This window comes from Haliaeetus leucocephalus, unplaced genomic scaffold (genome assembly GCF_000737465.1).
Source record: "Haliaeetus leucocephalus isolate CR32 unplaced genomic scaffold, Haliaeetus_leucocephalus-4.0 Scaffold339, whole genome shotgun sequence".
Taxonomy (NCBI): domain Eukaryota; kingdom Metazoa; phylum Chordata; class Aves; order Accipitriformes; family Accipitridae; genus Haliaeetus; species Haliaeetus leucocephalus.
In genome coordinates this window covers 20,955,405-20,976,804 of record NW_010972775.1, presented here as the reverse complement: position 1 = coordinate 20,976,804, position 21,400 = coordinate 20,955,405, and the positions used below count along the sequence as shown (strand labels likewise).

Genomic DNA, 21,400 nt, shown 5'->3' with positions numbered 1-21,400 from the left:
TCATCCATGCACACACCCAGGAATGTACTGGGAAAGGAAGCAGAACTGTTTGGTTTTGTAATATAATTTCAATAATAATCAGTGACAAACAGACATAGGGTCTGGGCTAATATGTTTTCCCAATAGTTTTTCAAGGCTGAAACCAGAGTTTTGGCCAAGGGAGAAGGAAGCAGAAATGGATGTTTGAGCTACAGATCCCTGTGGCTGTTTCCGCTCTTGGTTGTCAGAGAGACCTTGAGTTGTGCCCTTGGATTTGACTGTCAGGAAGCCCCAATATCAGCTCTCTTTCTACCTTCTGCAGAGTGAGTATGGAGCTAATAAGTAGCTAATCGTCAGCCCTTTTGGGTTGCCTGGCGTGTTTTCTACTGGCTGGCTACGTGGCCACCAGCGAGCTCCTTGCTCTTTCCCTTCCCAAGTACCCAGGGTGTGGGACAGGCAGCACCAGAGGGAACGTTGGCATGTGGTGCTGCTGCAGGACTGTTCAGGGTGAGGGTGGAAGTGTTTTGTTGGTCCTTCCCCAGCCAGCAGAAGTGTGAGGCCCCAAGGAAAGGTGAAGCTATAGGCTGTGTCTTTACAGCTTTGCTTCACAGTGGCTCTGCTAAACCAGGAGATTGTGGAGCTGGGCTGATGGCTCCTGGTGCCATTTCAGAGTGAGGGTTTGTGCAGCTCATAAAATCCCTCTTCTGGTGACTGGCAGCACTGCAAGCCAGCTGTCTAGGGACCGAGTGATGTGATCTGAGGTATGGGACAAGTGCCTTCACATGAAGTTTCTGTAACCTGTAAGGTGTCTTTGCCGGCTGGCACTTGGGGCCATGCATCTGAATGCAACAGATGAGTGTTTAAGTCAGGTTTGAGGAGCTTTCTCTATTCCTCAGCCCTAAGCTTGGTAGAGAAAGCTGCTTGGAAATCTGGCAGGGAATATATAGCCATCTGGCTGGTGTTTTTTTTTTTTTCTCTAGATTTATTTTTTTCCCCCAGCACTGCAGAAAAGGACAGCTTTATGCACACAGACACATTTCAGCCATGTTCCGCCCAGCAGGTATGCGAGCAGCTGGTGATGTTGGGTAAAGAAGCTTACTCCTGTGCTAGGCTGGAAGTCTGTTCCTGTATATTCCTGCTCCCAGGACCTGGGGTGTAGGCTGCTGCTCTGTTTGTTTTCATCAAAAGCTGCTGTGGCCCCACAATGGGTGATGGGTCTCTAGGGTGGCAGTTGAGGCTTGCAGAGCCCTGCGCAGGGTGAGCCGGGCCTGAGCCTGTGGTCTGTGGAGATGTGCGACTGCGTCTAGCCGTGCTGCCAGCCCCTCAGCAGAGAGCAACTCCTCACCTGGCTCCTTTGCAACTCTTTTCTCAGCTCACTCTTAAAACCAACTTCATCATAACTTGTTCATTTCTCCAGTGTCTTCCCAGCACTGTGGCCTTCCCTGTAATGGCTGCTATAGAAGCCTTTTCCTTTGCTTCTGGTGCTTTCTCATGTGTTTCCTTCCAAATTCTGGCTGGAAAGCTCCTTCTCCTTGTTCTTTTTCCAACGTTGCCTCGTCCCTCTCTGCTGTATGCGGTAGAGAAAGGGTAGAGGCCTCACATTAGTAATGTGCTGAGTAGCCTCACCGATCCAGCCGGGTCTCGCTGGAGTCTCTGCGCTCAGATGTTTTGCAGGACTAATGATTACTTGTGGATTTTAGTGCTTTGTTGAACTGGAACTGGAGTTAAAAGAAAGCTGCTGTTCCAAAGAGCCTTGCATTTCTCTGATCCTTCAGCTTATGTGCCTGTTGTGGAAGCTCTCGTGCCTGTTTTTGCATTAAGCCCATTTTCTGTCTCAGTAGTTCCCAAGCCCGGCCTTGGTGCCATAGTTAAGAGTGGCCAGGACTTTGATCTGTTTGTCAATGAGGCCTCTGAATCCATAGTCTTATGTGGTTTCCTCTTGTCCCTGTTCTGTCCCCCAAGTTCTCCTGCTGTGGCTGGACATGATGACTGTGAGGCTGGAAGTGTAGGCATGAACGATGTGAACAGCTAATGTACGTGAATTCAGCAAAGCCCTGGCCAGCCCACACTGTGCTGTAAGCACAAAAGGAGATTGTATGTGCCTGTACACACCAGGCCCTCTGTGTAGCATACTTGTTCCACTGGAAGGAGGATAGCTGGCTTGGCTTTTCCTTTGTGCCCCATGGCAGCTCTTATTGCTGGTGTTTGCCCAGGGTTTGGGTTACAGTTCAGTGTGGTCCAGCCGTTGCCCCCGGTAGGGGACTGTGGGTGCTCCTCGGTCTCTGCTTCCATCTGCTGGACAAGCAGTGGCTCCTGCTCTCTCCTGTTTTCCCTTGGCGCCTCAGGGATTTTGCTAGCTCCTTTTAAACTGTACTCACATAATACTACAGATGGAAATCCCTTTCATGCATGTATGGACTGCAAGAAAATTTCAGTGTTGAACCAACTTTCTTTGGCAAGACTGCTGTGCTAGAGTAAATGGCAATGAGCCTGGAGATGGGCTGAGCGTGGCATGTTCGGTGCAGCAGTGTGTAGCCTCCTACCATGCAGGCAGGCCTGCATGCTGAGGCCAAAGCTTCTCTGGTTTATATTCACAAGAAAGTCAAGTATGAACGAGTGCTCCTTGGATGCCACATGAACGGCCAGTGTGGGCCATGCCAGAGGTCCAGCCATTGCAATGCCGTCTCGAAAAGTGACCACAGCAGATGCAGGAAGAAAGCATGTAAAAAAAACTGGGCAGGGAGGACATGGTGCTTTCCTTGGACATCTCCCTCAGCATCTGACAGTCAGGGATGTGGGAACATCTTGGGCTGGAGACTGCAGTGAGACCTTCGTATTTAAGTGTTCTGGTAAATGTGTCCTTCATGAGCTTGTCCGAACCTCTTGGTTTTTGAACTGGCAGCATCTTGAGACAGTGAGTTTGTACTGTGCAAAAAGGTCCTGCTTTCATTTGAGACCTGCTGCCAACAACTTCCTCTGCTAGATCATGGGAGCACCTGGAGCAGGCCTAAGAATTACTTGTACTATGTGACTCATCTGCAGTTATTTTTCCCTTCACGAGGACAACAAAAGTGTCCCTCAGAGTTAGACATATTTGGGAGAGCTGGAAGAACAGGGTTGCTGCTGTTGAGGGTCATGAACAGTCTGGTCTGCTCAAGAGTGCTCCGGTTGTTTTCATCTCACAACAGAAGTTTGGCTGCTGCAAAGGCATTTCCTTAACCTTCCCTTAACCTCTGCTCAGCAGTGGGCAAACACAGGCAGAAGGTTCATTTCAAGCAAAAAATCCGCATCCTGTTCTCAAGACATTGTGCAACGTAGCCTATAGATCTTCCTGTAAACGTTGCTTGATTTATGTGTTGGCTGTTCATCTGTGCATGTATAAGCTAAATAGCACGCTCTCCTCTAGATATATAATGACCGATTTAGTCTTTGTACTATCAGGTGAAGGCCTGGACACAGAGGCTTGACCTCTCTTTGTTGCAGTTTACAGTACAGCATCTAGATGTTAAAATTTCTTTAACCAAGTTCTAGATTATTTCTGCGCTGTTACAATGCCTTGGCAAAGGGTGTGTTGTGTTGCTGTTGCTCTGTTTGAGGATAGCAGCGTCTTGTTTCATCTAATTAACAAACATCCATTTAGCAACAATCAATGAAGGTGCTGTATTGAAACTATTTATTTTCCATGTGAAAATCCTGATATTAATTTTTACTAGGGCCAGCATGATTAGAGTAAATCTGCAGGGCATCCCTTTGTTCATTTCCTCAGCAAAAATATTGTAGTCATATAGAAGCAAGACCTGCTTTTCTCCTTCCAGTGGGCATGAGCCATTACCACATGTGAGACTACCTGGGGAAGCGTGGCCGAGGTGTCTGGGCTCTAAGTTCTGTGTTTTTCTAGGGACTTTGCAATTTGGAAAGACAGACTTTTCTTTTTGTTTTTGACATTAGGTTCCCAGCCAGCAGGAGGAGATGTCACCATCCTTGCTGCTCCGGAGAACACCACGGTGGTGGCGGGGGAGAGCGTGGTGATGGAGTGCATGGCGGCTGCTGATCCCACCCCCTTCGTCTCCTGGATACGACAGGGTGAGCATGAGGGATAGAATTAAGCTTTTGTTGTCAAGAGGAACCTATGGATACTTTCTTTAAAAAAAAAAAAAAATCAATGAAAAAGCAGAAAAATCTGTGGGACAGGAAGGGTGCTTGTTACTTCGGTACCTAATGATGCAGGTGGTGTTGCAGTGAAGGGTGTCCTTGCTAAACTGGAATTGCTAATTAAATCTAGAAGGTTACAAAGCACACAGTTCACTTTATAGTTGTTTGACCTGTGAAATATGTGAAGTTCTAGTGCCTGGATTCCTTTTGATCTAAATTAGTCATTCTCGTTGTATGACCTTGAGCAGTGAAGGTCATGAGATGGGGTCAGGTCTATGCCACTCCTCCAGGGACTCAGAGGTTAGTAGGGATTCTGTGGAATCTGCCATTGCATTGGAGAAATAACCTGTATTATCTTGCAGGATTATAAAACATGGTAAGATCTGTTAATAATTGGAGTGACTGGGTGTGTTGATGGGAGGTTTTTATTAAAAAATATTACTGTGGTCAGATTGGTAGTGGAAGGATTGAGAAGATGCTTAGGTCTCATCAGAGGTGTACAAATGAGCCAGACTGGCATATGTTACCCAGGGCTGATAGCCTAAGTCATGAGTAGGATGCTAGTGTCACTTCACTGAGTGTCACATCCATCAGATGTCTTTCAGAGGCTCTGACTGAAGATGTTCTCAGCTCAGGAGTCAGTTCTTCCCCAGAAAAAGCTCTCAGTCATTTTCATAAATCCGGGTCACAATTTAAGACTCCTCTCCCCTGTAACCATTTATTGTGCTTGGTCTTCAGCCCAGACTTGTCCACAGGCAGTGATTTTAGTGTATATAAATATTTCCTCTTCCCCACAAAAAAGGAGCAAAAAAAATCTTAGAGGATGCAGCTTTGGAAGTCAAATCAGCAAGGATTAAATGTTCTGGCAGAAATGTTTCTGGTTTATCCTGTGCACTTCTCAATTACAAATACTCAGTTTTCCCATGCTAGATTGCTTATTGCTTTACTGAGAGCTACTGATGCCCATAGTAGAGTAGATATTATTAGAGTTAATTATCACTATGAAAGTTTTTTGGATGGGAGAAAGAGGAGGGGGAAGGGGGGAAAGGCTGATGAAACAGTTCCTCACAAGCTTTATTTTAAAGTGGTGCTTGGTCCCCCTCTGCTTCCTGGTGTGGACTCTTCAATTAGAAAAGATGGATTAACAGTGCTATCAATTCTGTGTTATACAAGCATGTTTCTTTCCAAGACTTCATTAGGGAGCAGGCTGGGTTACTGGACAATTAGTCATGTAGATAACACTGAAGATTGTACCTCCAGGTTGCCAGTTTGGCTCTTGCCAGCCTTGGTGGTGTCAGCTAATTGCTACCATCTGGAGTCAGATTTTCAAACCGCTCCAGTGCAAATGGGGTCCACAGGTTTTTCTCCTCCTCTGAGCATGCAGCCACTGACCTGTGAGGCCATCTAAAGACCCCCAAAATGGACGGAGAGGGCCGAGGATCTGATCTCAGCTGCATTCCCTGCTGATGGTGCTAAGTAGGTGCAGCTGCTCACAGTGGAGGTGGAGAGCTTGCTTCTGTCTCGAGGTACAGGCTCAGCTGAATCTGTGAGAGCTAAAGGCAGGCCAGTGCTGGTTTTTGCTGTCTGAAAGACATTTGTGCTTCTGCAGGTGGAGAGGGACAAGGTCTAGTGTTGCACAGTACTGCACAAATTGGCTGGCTCTCCCAGTCTGCTAACTTGTGCCAGAGCTGGCCATGGGTGCCTCACCTCCCATCCAAGCCTTTCCTTGGCCAGTCTGTGCTTGCCCACACTCTCTCCCCAGCTCTTGGCTTTGCTTCCCCATACTCATTCAGAGATGCCAATGCCGTGGTCCCCATGTTTCTCACATCAGAGCAGTGCTGAGAATAAGCGGTGCCGAGAATAAGCAGTGCCCAACACCAGCCTACTGCCTTGTCCGTGACATGCTGAGGAACCTAGGGCTACTTGAGGTTGTAGAAGGACAGCTCAGCTTCTGGCCAGGGAGCTGCGGCCACCCTTTCCTCCTTCCCTACTCAGCAGTGCTGAGCATCTAGCCAGGAGAATGGGGAGAGGGCAGCTCATGGCCCATGGCTCTGACCGAAGCACCAGAGCCCCAAGGAGAACCAGGTGTCTTCCTGATACCTTACAGATCAGGAGCTAAGCTGGAGGCAAAGAATGAATCAGGAAGTTCAGTAAATTTGGGTTCATGTCTGGGACCCAGAGGAGGGAAGAACCCCTGAGTTGTTAGTGATTCAGTGCTCTTGCTGACATTTGCATTAACGAGTGAGGGAGGAAGCATGTGTGTTCACGCATGGGGGTCAGCAGGCAGATTGAGCAACTTTTCCAAAGTGTGTGTTAGCATAGCTTTCCCTTGAATGTGCTATTCCTAGTGTGTCTCATTGCAGGCACACCCTAGGCATCAGAGACTATTTTGATCCAAACCAGAAATTTTTCAATTACTACAGGCTAAACTAAACCTTGGGCCAATGTTGGCGTGGGCTGGCTGATACTCAGTCAAGCACTGAGGAGTGTCCCAGCAGGAATCCTCCTCTGGGCTGGGGTTTGGGATTTGGGGGTCTCTCTGCTCCGCAGCTGTCATCCTGGCTCTGGTAGATGATTGTTTACAAGCCCTCGTAAAGGGCAGCTTGGGGCTCCCTCCCACATTTGTGCACGTTTCTTCCTGTAGATGGAAAGCCCGTTTCCACAGATGTGATTGTGCTGGGCCGGACAAATCTCCTCATTCCTTCCAGCCAGCCCCATCACTCAGGGGTGTACGTCTGCCGTGCTAACAAACCCCAGACCAGGCAGTTCGTTACAGCCGCAGCTGAGCTCCGGGTCCTCGGTGAGTAGAGGGCAGGATAAATGCTCCAGGTAGCTGTAGATTACCTGGACCAACATGCAAGAGCTCCCCAAGAAGTTGCGTTTGTGGCCTGTGCTGGGTAAGAAGGGAGCCAGGTTAGAGCCAGGAGGCCCTGGGCTGGGATAGGTCTTGGTGGGAGAGAGGGTTTGGGGTTTAGTTCCTTGTATTTACTGAACCGTTTTATGCCTTATTCTTGTTCTCCAGGGCTCCCCCATGGAAATCTGTATCACCAATTAACTTTCAGTATCGTGGAAGCCAGCAGGGAGAACAGCCTAGGATCAGGGAACGCAGCACATGATTGATACAGAATTTATTTTTCCTTTTGGACAGAGTCTAAATTAAGCCTCTAGAGTCTGCCTGGCAAATCCTATCTTGTAAGCAAAGCTGCTACTGAATAAAACATAGCACTGAGTGGGGAGGAGAAGGGATTTGCTTTGCTATCTTTTTCTCCTCCTTCCTGCATTAATTTGTCCTATGTCCTCCCAGCTACACCCAGCATCTCCCAGGCTCCTGAAACCATCTCTCGCACCCGAGCCAGCACGGCCCGATTTGTCTGCAAAGCAGAGGGCGAGCCAGCCCCGACCATTCACTGGCTGAAGAATGGTGAGGCCATCCTCTCCAACGGGCGTGTGAAGGTGCAGAGCAGTGGCAGCCTCGTGATCAATCAGATTGGGTTGGAGGATGCTGGCTACTATCAGTGCGTGGCTGAGAACAGCTTGGGCATGGCTTGTGCCACTGCCAAGCTCTCGGTGATCGTGCGGGAGGGTTTGCCCAGTGCTCCCAAGAAGGTGTCAGCTGTGTCTCTCTCCAGCACCACAGTCCTTGTGTCCTGGGAGCGGCCAGAGTACAACAGCGAGCAGATCATTGGCTTCTCGTTACATTACCAGCGGGCTGTGGGTAGGTGTTATCTGCCTGTGCAACACAGCTGTATTGCAGGTACAAGACATGAGGCACTGGTTGATGTTTTCCCAGCTAGTGACAAGTGTGAGGCAATTCCAGTTTGTTTAGCCCTTTTCATTGCAGGTAGAGGAATTTTTTTCTTGGAGTCAGCATCAGCCTCTGACAGTGCCTGTGAATTAGCTGACATATACTAACTTGTTGACCAGCAGTAGCATGTCCACACAGCTGAGTTGTCTGGATTCTAGTGGGACCAGGCACTTTTGGAAATTTATTTCTGTTCTTTACTTTTTCCTCCAACACTTGATTTTATATGTAAAGGGTGTGATTATTAATGGAGGTATTAAACAGCTACATTGTGTACAGGGGTAATCACTAAATTATTCACACCCAGAATCTGAAGTGAGGCACTTGAGTCTCTCGGGATCTGTCTTCCCAAACAACCAGCAAGCCAATACTCTTGCTGGAGTGTTGCCAGAGCTCCCCTGAAAATTAAGCTGGTAACTTCAGCTGCCTTGGCAAGCATTAAGGAGCTTGAGTCAAAATGGAGATGCTAACATTGAGGCATTGAATGTTTCTGCCCAAAGAGTTCACGTAAGAGATGGGTTTTGTGCAGGTGCTGGGGAAATTGGAGAAGACATAGTGATTTTTAAGGTGGGTTTACACTATGGACCTTATGAGTTAAGTGATTTTTCGAGGAGTGTCTTGGCAGTTCACTGACCTGCTGATGAGTGTTTCCTTGGCTCTAGGAACAGATAATGTGGAATATCAGTTTGCTGTCAATAATGATACTACTGAGCTGCAAGTCAAAGACCTAGAACCTAATACCAACTATGTCTTCTACGTGGTCGCGTATTCTCAGCTCGGAGCCAGCCGGACATCCTCTTCCATCATCGTGCAGACCCTGGAGGACGGTGCGTTGAATTAGATGGGTACTGGTGCCTAAAAAATGTTCTTGGCCTGTTTCATGGTGAGCATTGAATATGCTATGGAGAATAGTATCAGCTCCTAGAAACCTAAACCTGCTGCTCCTACAGCTTCTTGCCAGAAGCCCTTTTAAAAAAACAAAAAACCCAACCAAAAACAAAGCACCTTGATCTGATCATCAGCTTGGGTGATGAAGGGCATGAAAATGACTTCACTGACACTGAGGCCCATGAGAATCCTGCCGGAACTGCAGTCAGCTCCTCTGAGCTTTCACCTAGCTAATACAATATTGCTGCAAGCTTGACTCTGGGCCAGACTTGATTTCAACTCTGAGGATAGACATCTATTGCAATTTGTAGGGGTGGGAGCAGCCTTGAGGTTGGATCCCTTAAGAGCCAGTAGTTTGTGTTGATTTTACCATTTATCACATAGCATTTTGTGAGCAGTAAAGGCAGAGTGCCAGAAGGACAGCTGCCCAAGGGGGGGACATGCGCAGCTTTCAACGGACTGCAGGACAGAGGCAAAAAGTTATGGTTTTGGCAGACCTCGTGCAAGCCCCTGCTATGCTGCAGGGTGCGTTATGTGCTTTTAATACTCCTGACGTAGTGAACTGTGTGGTCCCACGTGTATGTGTCTGAAGCCTGAAAAGCCGAGTTGAAAGCATGAAAGCTGCCTGCAGCACAGAGCTGTGATTCTCGAGGGAATGGGGATTCCCAGACTGAAGTCTGGATCTATGAGCCATTTCCTTTAGTGTTTCCTTCATGCTCCACAGTACAGCATAGGCCAATTAGCTGGTCTGTGCTAACCTGCTCAGTTTGCAGTGGACACAGGGTCCCTTACATTTTGCTTCCCTAGAGGGTAGTGTGGTGTGGCCAGCAGGCTCTGATCAGCCTGTTCAAGCTGAGCAGCCCACCATCTCCCTTCCCCAGACACCCTGCTGATGATCTGAGCTGATGAAGAGCTTCAGGGTATTGGTTCCTCCCGTGACAGACAGCATGTCACCAGTGGCTGTGCAGGGCCTCCTGCCAACTGAGAGAGCTGGCAGAGGTGTGTTGAGGTCTTGTCCTGGTCTTTGCTGACTTCCCGTTGTTGCTTCTGCCCAGTTCCTAGTGCTGCCCCTCAGCTGTCCCTGTCGAGCATGACTCCTGGTGATATCCGTGTGACATGGCTGCCTCCTCCTCCAGAGCTGAGTAATGGCAAGATAACTAAGTACAAGATCGACTACTGCACCCTCAAGGAAGGTGAGGGAAGTACCATTTGGGGAGAGGGTGGGATTGCGTCTTCTGCTCCAGCAATATTAATAGCAAATCATGTCGAGGGGAGGAGGTGCAACACTGGAAACTGAGGGACCCTTTTTTACCCAAGGGAGAACAGCCCTCTCTTAGCCTGGCTCTGCTGTTGGTGGTAACAGCAGTGCTGGTGCTGTGCTACTTCACACTGCTTCAAGGTATCTTTTTCTGTGATTGTGGAGGAGCCTGCGTCCCCAGGGAAATGGCCTGACACTTGTGTGTTTGTGCTGCCCCAGGAATGTTTGCATGAGCTTTATGCTGGTTGGGGAATAGGGGTAGATGCATTCACTTCCTTTAAAATGGAGTCTAATCTAATCAAAGTGATCCTTGTGGAAAAAAAGCAAGTATCCTGGCCAGCCTGTCTTGCTGTATTGCTGGGTTTTATTTGGTTTTATTTATATTGTCAGACACTCTAAAAAGCCTTCAGCAGGGATGGTAACATTTACCTATGCTGGATGCAGCTGTTCCAATTCCACGTGTGCTTGCTTTGCTAATCCTTCTGGGTATTTACTCTTAAAACCATCAAAGCTCTGCAGCTTCTCACTTGCCAGGGTCATGATTCTTACTAAGAGAAGGATGGGGAGTGTGATGAAGTGCTGGACATATTCCCATGTGTTTGATCTGGATTAGTAGTCTGCACTGTGACTCCTGGCTCTTGTTTTTTTGCCCTGACCAAAAATGGCTCTGTGGCATTGTAATACCTTGGAAACATTTGCAGTCCAGGGATCACACTCAGCAATACTCTGTTACATAGCAGGGACAGCACTCCCAGCTGAGTTTATGCCAGGTGAAGCTGAAGAGCAAGACCTCTGCATTCACCAAACAGGCAATATGGATCTTCAGCAAGACTAATTAGTTGTTACAGTGAAAATCCCAGGCCATTCTCAGTTTAAATTTCCTGTTACCTCCCTTACAAACTTGGGTGGGCTGAAGAGGGAGCGATAAAACCTCAGTCCGGCATGGGTGAAGGTGTGAATTTTGCAGAAAGCAGTGCTGCTGGACATTTCTGGTTCAAATTAAGGTGAGGATTTAAATACAGCAATGAGAAGCACTGGAATGTACCATCAGCTGTGCTCATGTTCTGCCATCAGGTCAGCAGCAGCAAGGTTTCTGACAGCTCCCCTCCAGGCAGGCTCAATGGTGCTGAAGGCAGCCTGCAGTTTTGAATGTGATGAAGGGGGTTGTCAGTCAGGATATCAGCTCTGCCTGGTCTATAGTTCTAGTTTTTCCTGGTGGCATGAGATTTCATTAGGCAAAGCCAAGCCAGCCCAGGGTGTGCAAACCACATGGGGGTAGCCAGGCTTTGTGGCTGCTCAGCTGTATTTCCCTTTGACTGGGAAAACCATGTTTTCAATGGTGTTGCCTTGGTTCCAGCAGATCAGGTTACCTCCATTGAAGTGGGTGGAAATGAGACACAAATCACTCTCTACTCGCTTCATCCTAACAAAGTATACAAAGTTCGCATCGCAGCCAGCACCAGCGTGGGCTATGGGGCCCCTTCTGAGTGGACCCAGCATCGGACTCCTGACAGAGACAACCAGACACATGGTAGGAGGCTGGGTAATGCCTGGGATTCGGGGCAGGGTGTGCAGGACATTGGGGAACTCGAGGCATAATCAGAGATACTTGCTTTCATTAGGGAATTATAACCATTGGTTTTGGTTAGACCAAAGTACCCACCTTTATCTCTGTTGAGCAGCCCCTGTATGTCTTGCTGCTTGCCTGGGTAGTGGGTCTTTCCTCCCTCTATGTGCAGCTGTGAAAATTCTTAAGAAAGAAAGAAAGAAAACCCCCAAACCCCAGTGTTAGGACATTTGGGAGTGGATAGACAATTCTGCTAAACAGAGCTAAGCCCAAGCCAGACTCCAGCAGTGGTTAAAGACAGTAGTATCTCAGAATACATTGAGAAACTCCCATAGTGGCTTTGTGACATTATTTTTTCCTGTCATCAGTAGAGTGTAACTGTACCAGACAGTGGAGACATCCCACTCATAGGACAGCCTTTCCTCACACCCCTCCCTCGCTACCGAGGACAGGGAGGATTCAGTAGAGCAGGGATATGGAGACAAGTGGCTGAATGTTCTTCTCTTGTCTTGTTGTTCTTCTAGTTCCATTTGCCCCGACCGAATTAAAAGTCCGAGCGAAGATGGAGTCTCTCCTGATAACGTGGCAGCCCCCAGCCAACCATGCCCAGATATCTGGCTACAAGCTCTACTACCGAGAAGTGGGCCCAGAGGAGTCCAGTGATGAAAGCCCTTTGGATGGTGCTGAAGATGAGAGCTGGGACGTAGGGCCCATAAAACTAAAGAGGAAAGTGAAGCAGTATGAGCTGACTCGACTAGGTTAGCTGGTTATGTCGTCTTAGCAGTTGGTGTGGAAACCCAGGGTCTGTCTCTTGCACTTTGTAGTAGTCCCAGGATGCTTCCAAGAGGCTCAATTATCTGCTTGGCTGCAGATACATAGGACCAGGACCGTGTGAGCTTTTTTAAAAGCACCCAAAATCATTTCTGGAGTGGGGCTCTTGGGGCTTGTTCTAAGCAGAGTTTGAAACACAGAAATTTCTGATGCCAGTGTAGCAAGGATTGTATATTTAATCAAGGGCTACTAGTATACTTAGTATATGCTGATAAGTAGATCTGAATCAATTAGTGTTTTTTATCGTGTCACTATAAAGAGTGCCTGGATTAAAATCTCCAGTCAGGACAATGATCTCTCCTTCCTTGTGTATTTCAAAGAAGCTCCATTACTGCGTGCTATTTGAAGTCTCTCTGTATTAAAATGCAGAGATGGGTTAATTCACAGCATGCTAATTTTGGGTCAGTATTCTCCACCTCCCCATAAGGCAAAAGAGATAGAAGAGTGAGTGTCTGTGGCTGGAGAACAAGTCTGCCCACAGTCAGATCTGCCTGCCTGGCTAACTGCGCTTGGCGTTTCCCATAAGGAGTTATGTTTCTAACACATGATTGTACTAATTAGTTGATTTGCCCATTGATACAGGGTGAAGAGGGAGAGAGAAGAGAGTCATGGCAGATGCATCCTTGAAACAGGATTCTGCATCTTAGAGTTCTTCCATCCCCCACTTCATGCTTCATCCCTGTTACTGCCCAGTGAGCTGAGACTGCAGGGCGAGTGTTTCTTGTGCTGGTTCATCTTACGCGTCTAGCATATATATTATGCATGGTGTAAAGGTCAGGCTGCAGCACCTGGAAAGACAGTTTGTGTCATCACTAAGTAGGTTTCCAGCTATGTTGCAGCCATCCTACCACTGAGAGGGTGTTAACAGTTATGAGTTTCTCTGAAGAACTTAGGTCTGTAATTATTGCACTGAGGAAACCACATGTGAACATCATCACGCGCTGCTCTAACCACTGGCAAGTCAGTTAGCGGAGGGACTCGGGAGTGGGTTGAATTGGTTCCAAATGCTCTGGCACGATGATGCTGAGAAGGCTGCTTGTTCTTCTGTAATTACTTCCTTAAATTTGGGCACCCGTCAAGCCCTAATGGTTTCCTTATGATTTGGCAGTTGTGTATCGGCTATCATTGTGTTAGGAAGAGTCTCGGGTTTCTTCCAGCCGTGGATGTTCTCTTTTTCTCCCTTTTGCGCTGCTCTTGCACGCGTACAGTAAAGGAAGGGGTAGGGAATCTGGCTGTGCTGAGAAAGGCAGGGGGTCTGGACATGAAACAAGGAGGAGGAGTGGTTGGGATTTAGAAGGGTTTAGTTTTATGGTGAGGAGCTACCCTGCGCAGGTACTTACATCTCCATTAGGGGTCTTGTAGGCAGAGTGGGTAGCAGTCTTGGGAAAGGTTGGCAGTGATAACGTGATCTATGTTGCTGCATGTTGGCTGATGGGGAATCAGCTGGGGCGATTTCCCAGCTCATGGATGTCTGCCTGGGAAGCACAGCAGTGGAAACCACTCCTAAGATCCCTCTGTAAAAGCAAACAAAATACCCAACACTGTTTCTTGGGAGTATCTCTTGATGTCAGGGTAAGGGGGCTGCATATGGTGAATGGTGCTGTCTGGTGGGAGAGTGAGATTTGCCCAGGCTGGCCCAGGGGAAGTAGGCTGTTGAAGAGGTGTCACAGTTGAAACTACAAATTGGGTCAAGAGCTTGAAGAGGTAAGAATAGAATAGAATAGAATATTCTTTGTTTACACAGAATAGAATATTTCATTTGGAAGGGTCCTACAGCGATCATCTAGTCCAACTGCCTGACCACTTCAGGGCTGACAAAAAGTTGAAGGAAATTCTTAAGGGCATTGACCAATTGCCTCTTAAACACTGGCAGGCATGGAGTATCAACCACCTCTCTAGGAAGCCTGTTCCAGTATTTGAAATGGTGTCAGGAAATCCCAGGATTACACACTGTCTGAGTTGTAGCTCAGACATGGTTGCATACCATGTCAGTGCAAATGAGGTCCATCTTCCCCCTTGGAGGCGATGTACTGCTGCAACACAGTCACTAAATGCCCCTTGGCTCCACATCTCTGCAGTGTCACTGAAGCCAACGCTCTGCCCCTTGTCTTGTCTTGGTTTGGGGTATGGCCTGAGAGGCAAAACTCCTGTCCCACTGCTTGTTCCTGAATAGCTGAATTTTGATTTCCTGCTTTTCCTTGGGTTTTTTGTTTTTTTCCCAGGAGCACAGCAGGGCAAGAGGGGAAGCACTTTCTGGGGAGACAGCTCCTTTCGAGGCATGCCTCAGACAGAGGTGGATGGGTGTGCAGAAAGCAGCTTTGGACAGAGCTTCTTGAGCACAGCTACTCTTTATTCACAGTTATAGCACAACTATTACACTAGCAAAAAGCCCTGCCCACGTTTCCCTCCTTGTAGTTTCCTGTAATGTTAGGCTGTGTTTTAGCCTGCAGTAAGGTTCATTATGCTGGTTAGGTGCAAAATTCTTCTTTTATCTTCTCTTGCACTGGCTGGTCCTGCTACTGAAATGGTGCCAGCCTTGTCCACCGCCTCTTCTCTGTCCTGCAGACTTCCTCATCTTTTGCTTTACCCCCAACATCTGGCTTCTTGATTTTGCCTTTGGTAATGACTCAGCTGTCTTCATTTCAGCTGTCTGAAATAAGAGAAGACTTTTCTCCCATGCTCGTGCTAACCTCTGGAGCAAACCATGTCTCCTTAGAGTGATATTGCTAATGACATGCCTTGTATCTTGTCTGAGAGGTATGTGCTGAAATCCTGAGAGAGGTGGACAGCTCTTCAAAGGCACATAAGAAATAGAGCAATTTCATGAGCCCACAAAATCAAAAGGAAGCTGTCCTGAATCACCACGAGGGCTTTTGCCTGAGAAATTCTCATTGATTTTCATCTATGTTCTAGCAGTTAGTCTCTGTAATGGTGTGCAACTACCAGGGCCATAATTTACATGAAAAATATACAGTAAGGATCTGATCCTGTCTTCTACATTCCCCTGAAGGAAGATTGCATTCCTCTGGGAGTGACTCCCTGGAGATCAGGTTATTTTCCCACTTACAGGAAAGTATGGCATATGGCATCTGGCCAATATGAACACCTTGAAAAACTGAATGAAACAACATATTTAGCATATTGGATATATTATGCAGTCATCCAGATTAGTGATTTGAAATGATCTGGACTAGATTATTCTGCTTATATTTAATGTATGATGGAATGCAGTGAAATACATCTGTTCTCATGCTGCCTACTAGCTTCATGACAGTTTGATAGAGCTTTATGTCTGCGTGTTCTAAGAGCTTGAACATCTGGGCCTGTGTATAAAAATTGAAGCCAAGCTTCTGACTGAGAAATCCAAAATACCCCTATTTTCAGAATGCAAATTGCTTGATCCTGTAGTAGAGCTCCCCTGGCTTCACGTGTAAGTGGCTGCTGTATTGATCTGACCCAGGGATGGAGATGGAGGACTTGTCCTTTCCTTCATTTCATTCTCCAACAGGACCTGCCCACAGCTGCATCACATCTGTGAGCTCTTCCTCATCATTTTGGATCACATCATCTGTGATGAGCTTGTGTCCCAGTGAAGCCCAGCCAAATGCTCAGGCAGGAGGCAGAGTGTGTGTGCTGGCAAGAGACGAACTGTGGGGTTCTTTGTTCCACCAAACCTGTGGTCCCAGCCATTTGGAAGTTGAGTGCCCTTTGGTCTCATTGCCCTTGTGTGGGTTTGAAACATTTTCCTGTGGCTAGAGAGTGTGGAAATGCAGGTCAGGCTGCCTTGGAGGCAGACAAAACTCTGTTTGCTTTTGGGATTCTTTCAGGGAGAGAAATGTGGCTGAACTGTTTTTATATTCTGAGCGTGAACATGTGTTGTGGAGCAGAGAAAGCCTTTGGTAATTGGTACCATTAGCCTCTGGGAGTGTAATCAGCGCAGTAATAATAAAATTGGCATCAATAAGAAAGGTTTTATTTTGCTTACATTGTCTGGCAAAGAGAGCAGTGATCTATCAGGGCAGGGAATGAACAGGCACATCCCAAATTAACAAACTTCATCAATGTGCTGCAGCCAAGGCAACCAAAGACAGTCTGGACTGCTCTTGCTGAGCTTCTGAATAGGCTGGCTGCTGAAGGGAGAAGCTGGCGAGTGTCTTATTTGAGAACTTCATATCTCCCAAGTTGTTTCCTTGATTAAACATCTCCATTAAAAAAAACCTCAGATGTTACTTAACACAGCAGAGGAGTATTTAAGCTGATGAAAGGCTGGAGGAAAGAGGGAAGTGAATTTTGGACCAGGGCAGCACTGCCTGGAGACAGAGGTCCCTGCCCTGCAGCTCCGTTTGGGTCCAAGTGTGAGGTTCCCCATAGAGTACATGGCTGTCTGATGGGAAGAGTGTGTAATGAGGACCCTCAGGTTTCTGGTGTGGGTTTTGTGTATGCTGTTGCTTTTCTAATTGCAAATCAAGAAACTCTGCTGTGAAGGCAAAAGAGTCACCACACAACAAAAGCAGCCAGTGACTTAACAGTGTATGTGAGGACTTACCAGAAGGAAGATCCTCATAGCAGCAAATAAATCAGAAAGGACCTTAGAAATGGGAGGTGCATTTTGGAGAGGAGAGGATGTCCTCACTCCTCAGGAATAAACATTGCAGTGCATCCACTTGCATGGGAGAGAGAAAGCAGTCACCGTGCATAGGTTTCTTTAGTAGTTTGCAAGGGAGAAAGATCAGGGGAGATCCTGAGATGATGTACTACAGGCCATGACACTGGTTAACCCTTGGTGGCTGGGCCAAATCCATTTGCTGCTGATAATTTCTGCAAAAAGCGAGGGGAGACCTAGAGAGTAGCTGTAATGATATGTGCACCACTAGTGAGACAGTATTTGAATGTGGAAAGCCTGTAAGTGGAAGGGGGGCTTCCTCCTGTATTTTTAGCAAATACAACTCTGTTCAAGCTACTTTCTTGGATGGTGAGAAAAGCTGGTCAGACCAAAGAAAACATGTCTAACTGGGGAGGGTTGGTAACAAAAATAACCCCAGACAAATCCTGATTGATTTTTCCAGCTCCTGGGAAACTCTATGAGGTGAAGCTGGTGGCATTCAATAAGCACGAAGACGGTTATGCAGCGGTTTGGAAGGGCAAAACAGAAAAGGCACCCGCAACAGCAGTAGGTGAGGAATGCCCTTCATTTGTTGTCTGTCTCTTCTGCTTGGCATGTGGCTTCAAAGGAAGGGTAGAAGTAAAGTTACAGAAGATGAACTTGAAGAAGGACAATATGAAAACGGGGAAGGTCCCAATATGAGGAAACTCCCTTTGACAGTCATTGCAAATTGCATTGGAGGAGTTATCTTGGGAAGGAGAGAAAGAAGCAAAATATCCCCCTTCTCATTAGAGTGGTTGTTCTGCTGGGTGTGGATGGACTTCACTGTGTTCTCTCTGGCCTTGTTAGTGGCTCAGGGATGGTCTTGGAAATGCCAAATAACCTGGGTTTCATCTGTGATGTTATAAAAATTCAAGAATGTGAAATAGCAGCATGCCAGACTTTTTGCAGTGTTACAAAGAAAGTAAAAGCTCTGAATACTTAGACTCCATTCTCGGCTCTGCCAGTCTGTTGTGGGATGGTGAACAGTCTCGGCTTCTCCTTACCCTGATGCGGGCCTGTCAGTCTTTGAAGCTGGCCTCCAGTGCTCCATGGTAGTACACCACCACCTTGGTGCATGGATCCTCGTTGTGATCTTTCCCACATGTGAGGAAAAGCGTGGACCGCTGCATGCACAGAAGAGCTGAGCTGGGCATCTAGGCTTACACTGGGGGCTAGTATATCAGTGCAGGCTTCACAACCTAGACCTGTTTTATTCCATGTTTTCTGTGTCTGTTCCTTGCCGTACTGTCGTTTATGTCTCCACATCTCTTTTCTCTTTTTGTCTTGCACCATAGATCCCCCTGTGCAGAAGGGTCCTCCGCTGCCTCCAGTCCAAGTCTATGCAGAGTCCAACAGCTCGACTTCCATATGGCTCAGGTGGAAGAAACCTGACTTTACAACAGTCAAAATCGTCAACTACACTGTGCGCTTCAGCCCCTGGGGCCTGAAAAACGCCTCTCTTGTTACATACTACACAAGGTAAAGAGGGATGCTATGCATTCATCTGTTCGTGTCAGGAATAAACACGGGGCGGGAGGAACCTGCATGGAAGTTCCAGTACTGAGCAAAATCCTGGGTGTTTCACATGCTGGGAAGCGTCTGCCTTGGTCACAGATATATTTAGAACTGCTGAAATGTGGCACTGGGACTTTTCTGACTTGAATACCAAGGGATCATTTACTGGCCGGTCTCTGCATCTTTTCTGCTCTGGTTGGACCTTACATGTTTGTTTCCGTGTTAATAACATAGCCAGGTGCAGTTATGGCCAGTCTCAAAGCATTCATGATTTGTGAGATGGGCCTCACAACTTTGATTTAAAAATTGCTAGAGTTTATACAGTTATAATAATTTGGGGAAGTATTTTAAATGTGGATTCCTGTGCAGGTTTTCAGCCTATAACCAGGTTGTGTTTTCAAGCTTTTCTCTGCAAGTAATGATCCTGGAGGCTGGGAACCTACTTTGCTCTGTATCTGGGAGCTGAGTGCTCTTGCATTCACATGACTGCAGGAGATGAAGCTTTAGGTGAAAAATCAAATACTCTAAGAGTTAGGATAATCTCTTACAGTGTGTCTGGTAAGATATCAGGGTGACAGTGGGAGAACCATCTAGGGTTCATGGCCTTATGAATGTGTCCTCTTTTGGCAGCTCGGATGAAGACATTCTCATTAGTGGGTTGAAGCCCTACACCAGGTATGAGTTTGCCGTGCAGTCCAATGGTGTTGGCATTGATGGGCCCTTCGGCAGCGTGGTGGAGCGATTCACCCTTCCTGACCGTGAGTATTTATGGGAATTGAATCCTGATTTTTTCCTGGCTCTCCCTGAATCTCTTATCAAATCCCTCCTAATGTGCCCCTGAGAGATGTGATCTCAGATCACGTCTAAGCTATGATGCGCCTGAGTACATGCCGAGAGCCACTAAGCATCCTGGTGGCATTTCCAAGCCCATTAAAGAAGTGCTGCTTTGTAAACAGAGAGGAGCATGTAAAGAGAATTGAGGCAATGATTGCTGTTACTGTAGGATTGCCTCTGGGTTCAGAGAAATTCTGCTCGTTACAGACAGCTGATAATGCATTGCTTAAGTGCTGGGTCCTCCCCAATGCTGAATGTCACTGTCAGAACAAGAGTGCCTTGACCAGCCTGGTTTTCCAATAAGACCTCCACCTCTTAGCTTCAGGCCTGGTGAAGGCTAGGAGGCAGAGATGATCCTGACAGCTGCAGTGGGTTATCTCCTTACTCTGTGACAGCTTCTCCAGTATTCAGCTTCACAGAGCAGCATCGATGGCCTTTGGAGGTGTTGTGTGTCCTGCCCCTAGCTGGGACTAGTTGCAACGCAAGCAGGGCTTTGGGGAAGATGCAAAAGAAAGCAACAAGGAGCAAGTGTGTGCTGGGAATATTTTCTCAAAGATGAGCAATGTTGCACAGTCTCAAACTATGCTATGTGGCTTCTTCAGCACTGTCACGTTTCCCTTGTCTGGTTGGCCATGATGCACGAGTACTGCCCTGTATTGGGGTCAGCAGCCTCCTCTCTGCACTCTCCACAGCTTGTTTGGATGAGGTGTCTGGCCACCCAGGTCGCCCATCATTTCATGCTTGCAAACATGGCTGTGGCACCACTGAGAAGGATTCAGAGAAAGCACAGAGCAGTTGTCATGCTCTGCAGGTTGAATGCTTTCCTCCTCTTTTCTGCTGTTCATGCTAGGTCTTTACTTGTCTCTACTAGGTCCCTCGACTCCTCCATCTGACCTGCGGCTGCACCCGCTCAACCCCTATGCTGTCCAGGTGCACTGGTGCCCCCCTGTCGAGCCTAATGGCATCATTGTGGAGTACCTCATCCTGTATAACGCCAACAACACGCAGCCAGATGACATGTGGACCTTGCTGACGCGAGAAGGTGAGCCTCCTTGAGGTACTGTAATACTCCACCAGGTCCTCCTCCTCCTGCCTTCTTCCCTGCCTACAAAGCCAGTTGCTCAGTCCTCCTGCCCTGATTTTTGCCTCACTTTGAGCACATACAAATAAACATTCAAGAGCTCATGCTGCCAGCTTTCTTGGAGCATATGCTGGGCCTTGTCCTGGTCATATAGGAGACTTCAGGGACGTGACTGCTAAGATATGAAATCGTACATGTCTAGGGCTGAAATAGCCATTATCATCCGGCAAACATCCTGCAGATACAGGCTGGCAGCCAGTAATTCCTAGGAGAACGTATGCCAGCAACACCACATGCAGTCTGTATGATCAGCTCTTTAAGCAGCAAGTTCATTAATACCAAGGAGGTGTATGAATTACCTCTTAGAGCTCATGACACAAAATCCCTCACTTCTGAGGGTCCAACAGAATTCCACTGCTGCTTTGCTGCAGCGTCTGAATACTCTTGAAACTGCATATTTTAAACCTCTTTTTTACTTGCTTTTGATCAGGAAATATCTTCAGCACTGAAGTGCATGGCCTGGAAAGTGATACCAGATACTTCTTCAAGATGGGAGCAAAGACAGTTGTGGGATCTGGTCCCTATTCAAACGTTAAGGATGTGCACACCCTCCGGGAGAAGCTGTCTGGTACGAATTTCCCCTTTGTCCCAGTACAAGAAGTGAGTTGCATTGCTGAAGACTGCGATTTGTCAGCAGTGGCATTTCTGTTTGCCAAGCAATTGCCTGATGTCACTGTGCAGGATGTAAGATGCGACTGTGTGTAGGCCAGTGCAGAGGATCACAGTGGAGTCCTCAGATGTGCAGCTCCACAGGCCTCAGGCAGCTCCAGAACCCATCCCACAGCTGA

General features: G+C 47.4%; 1 protein-coding gene across 1 annotated transcript in view; it reads left to right on the top strand.

Annotated features, from left to right (window-relative positions):
• The window catches only part of IGDCC4 (immunoglobulin superfamily, DCC subclass, member 4), a 63,781-nt gene that overhangs the window by 31,033 nt on the left and 11,348 nt on the right, over positions 1 to 21,400 (top strand). Inside the window, exons 5-16 of the mRNA XM_010572314.1 lie at positions 3,928 to 4,062; positions 6,776 to 6,931; positions 7,436 to 7,846; positions 8,596 to 8,760; positions 9,877 to 10,014; positions 11,437 to 11,610; positions 12,171 to 12,404; positions 17,544 to 17,651; positions 18,418 to 18,601; positions 19,268 to 19,395; positions 20,343 to 20,513; positions 21,043 to 21,180. Coding sequence (XP_010570616.1) covers positions 3,928 to 4,062; positions 6,776 to 6,931; positions 7,436 to 7,846; positions 8,596 to 8,760; positions 9,877 to 10,014; positions 11,437 to 11,610; positions 12,171 to 12,404; positions 17,544 to 17,651; positions 18,418 to 18,601; positions 19,268 to 19,395; positions 20,343 to 20,513; positions 21,043 to 21,180 — 2,142 coding nt within the window. The remainder of the gene's footprint in view (positions 1 to 3,927; positions 4,063 to 6,775; positions 6,932 to 7,435; positions 7,847 to 8,595; positions 8,761 to 9,876; positions 10,015 to 11,436; positions 11,611 to 12,170; positions 12,405 to 17,543; positions 17,652 to 18,417; positions 18,602 to 19,267; positions 19,396 to 20,342; positions 20,514 to 21,042; positions 21,181 to 21,400) is intronic.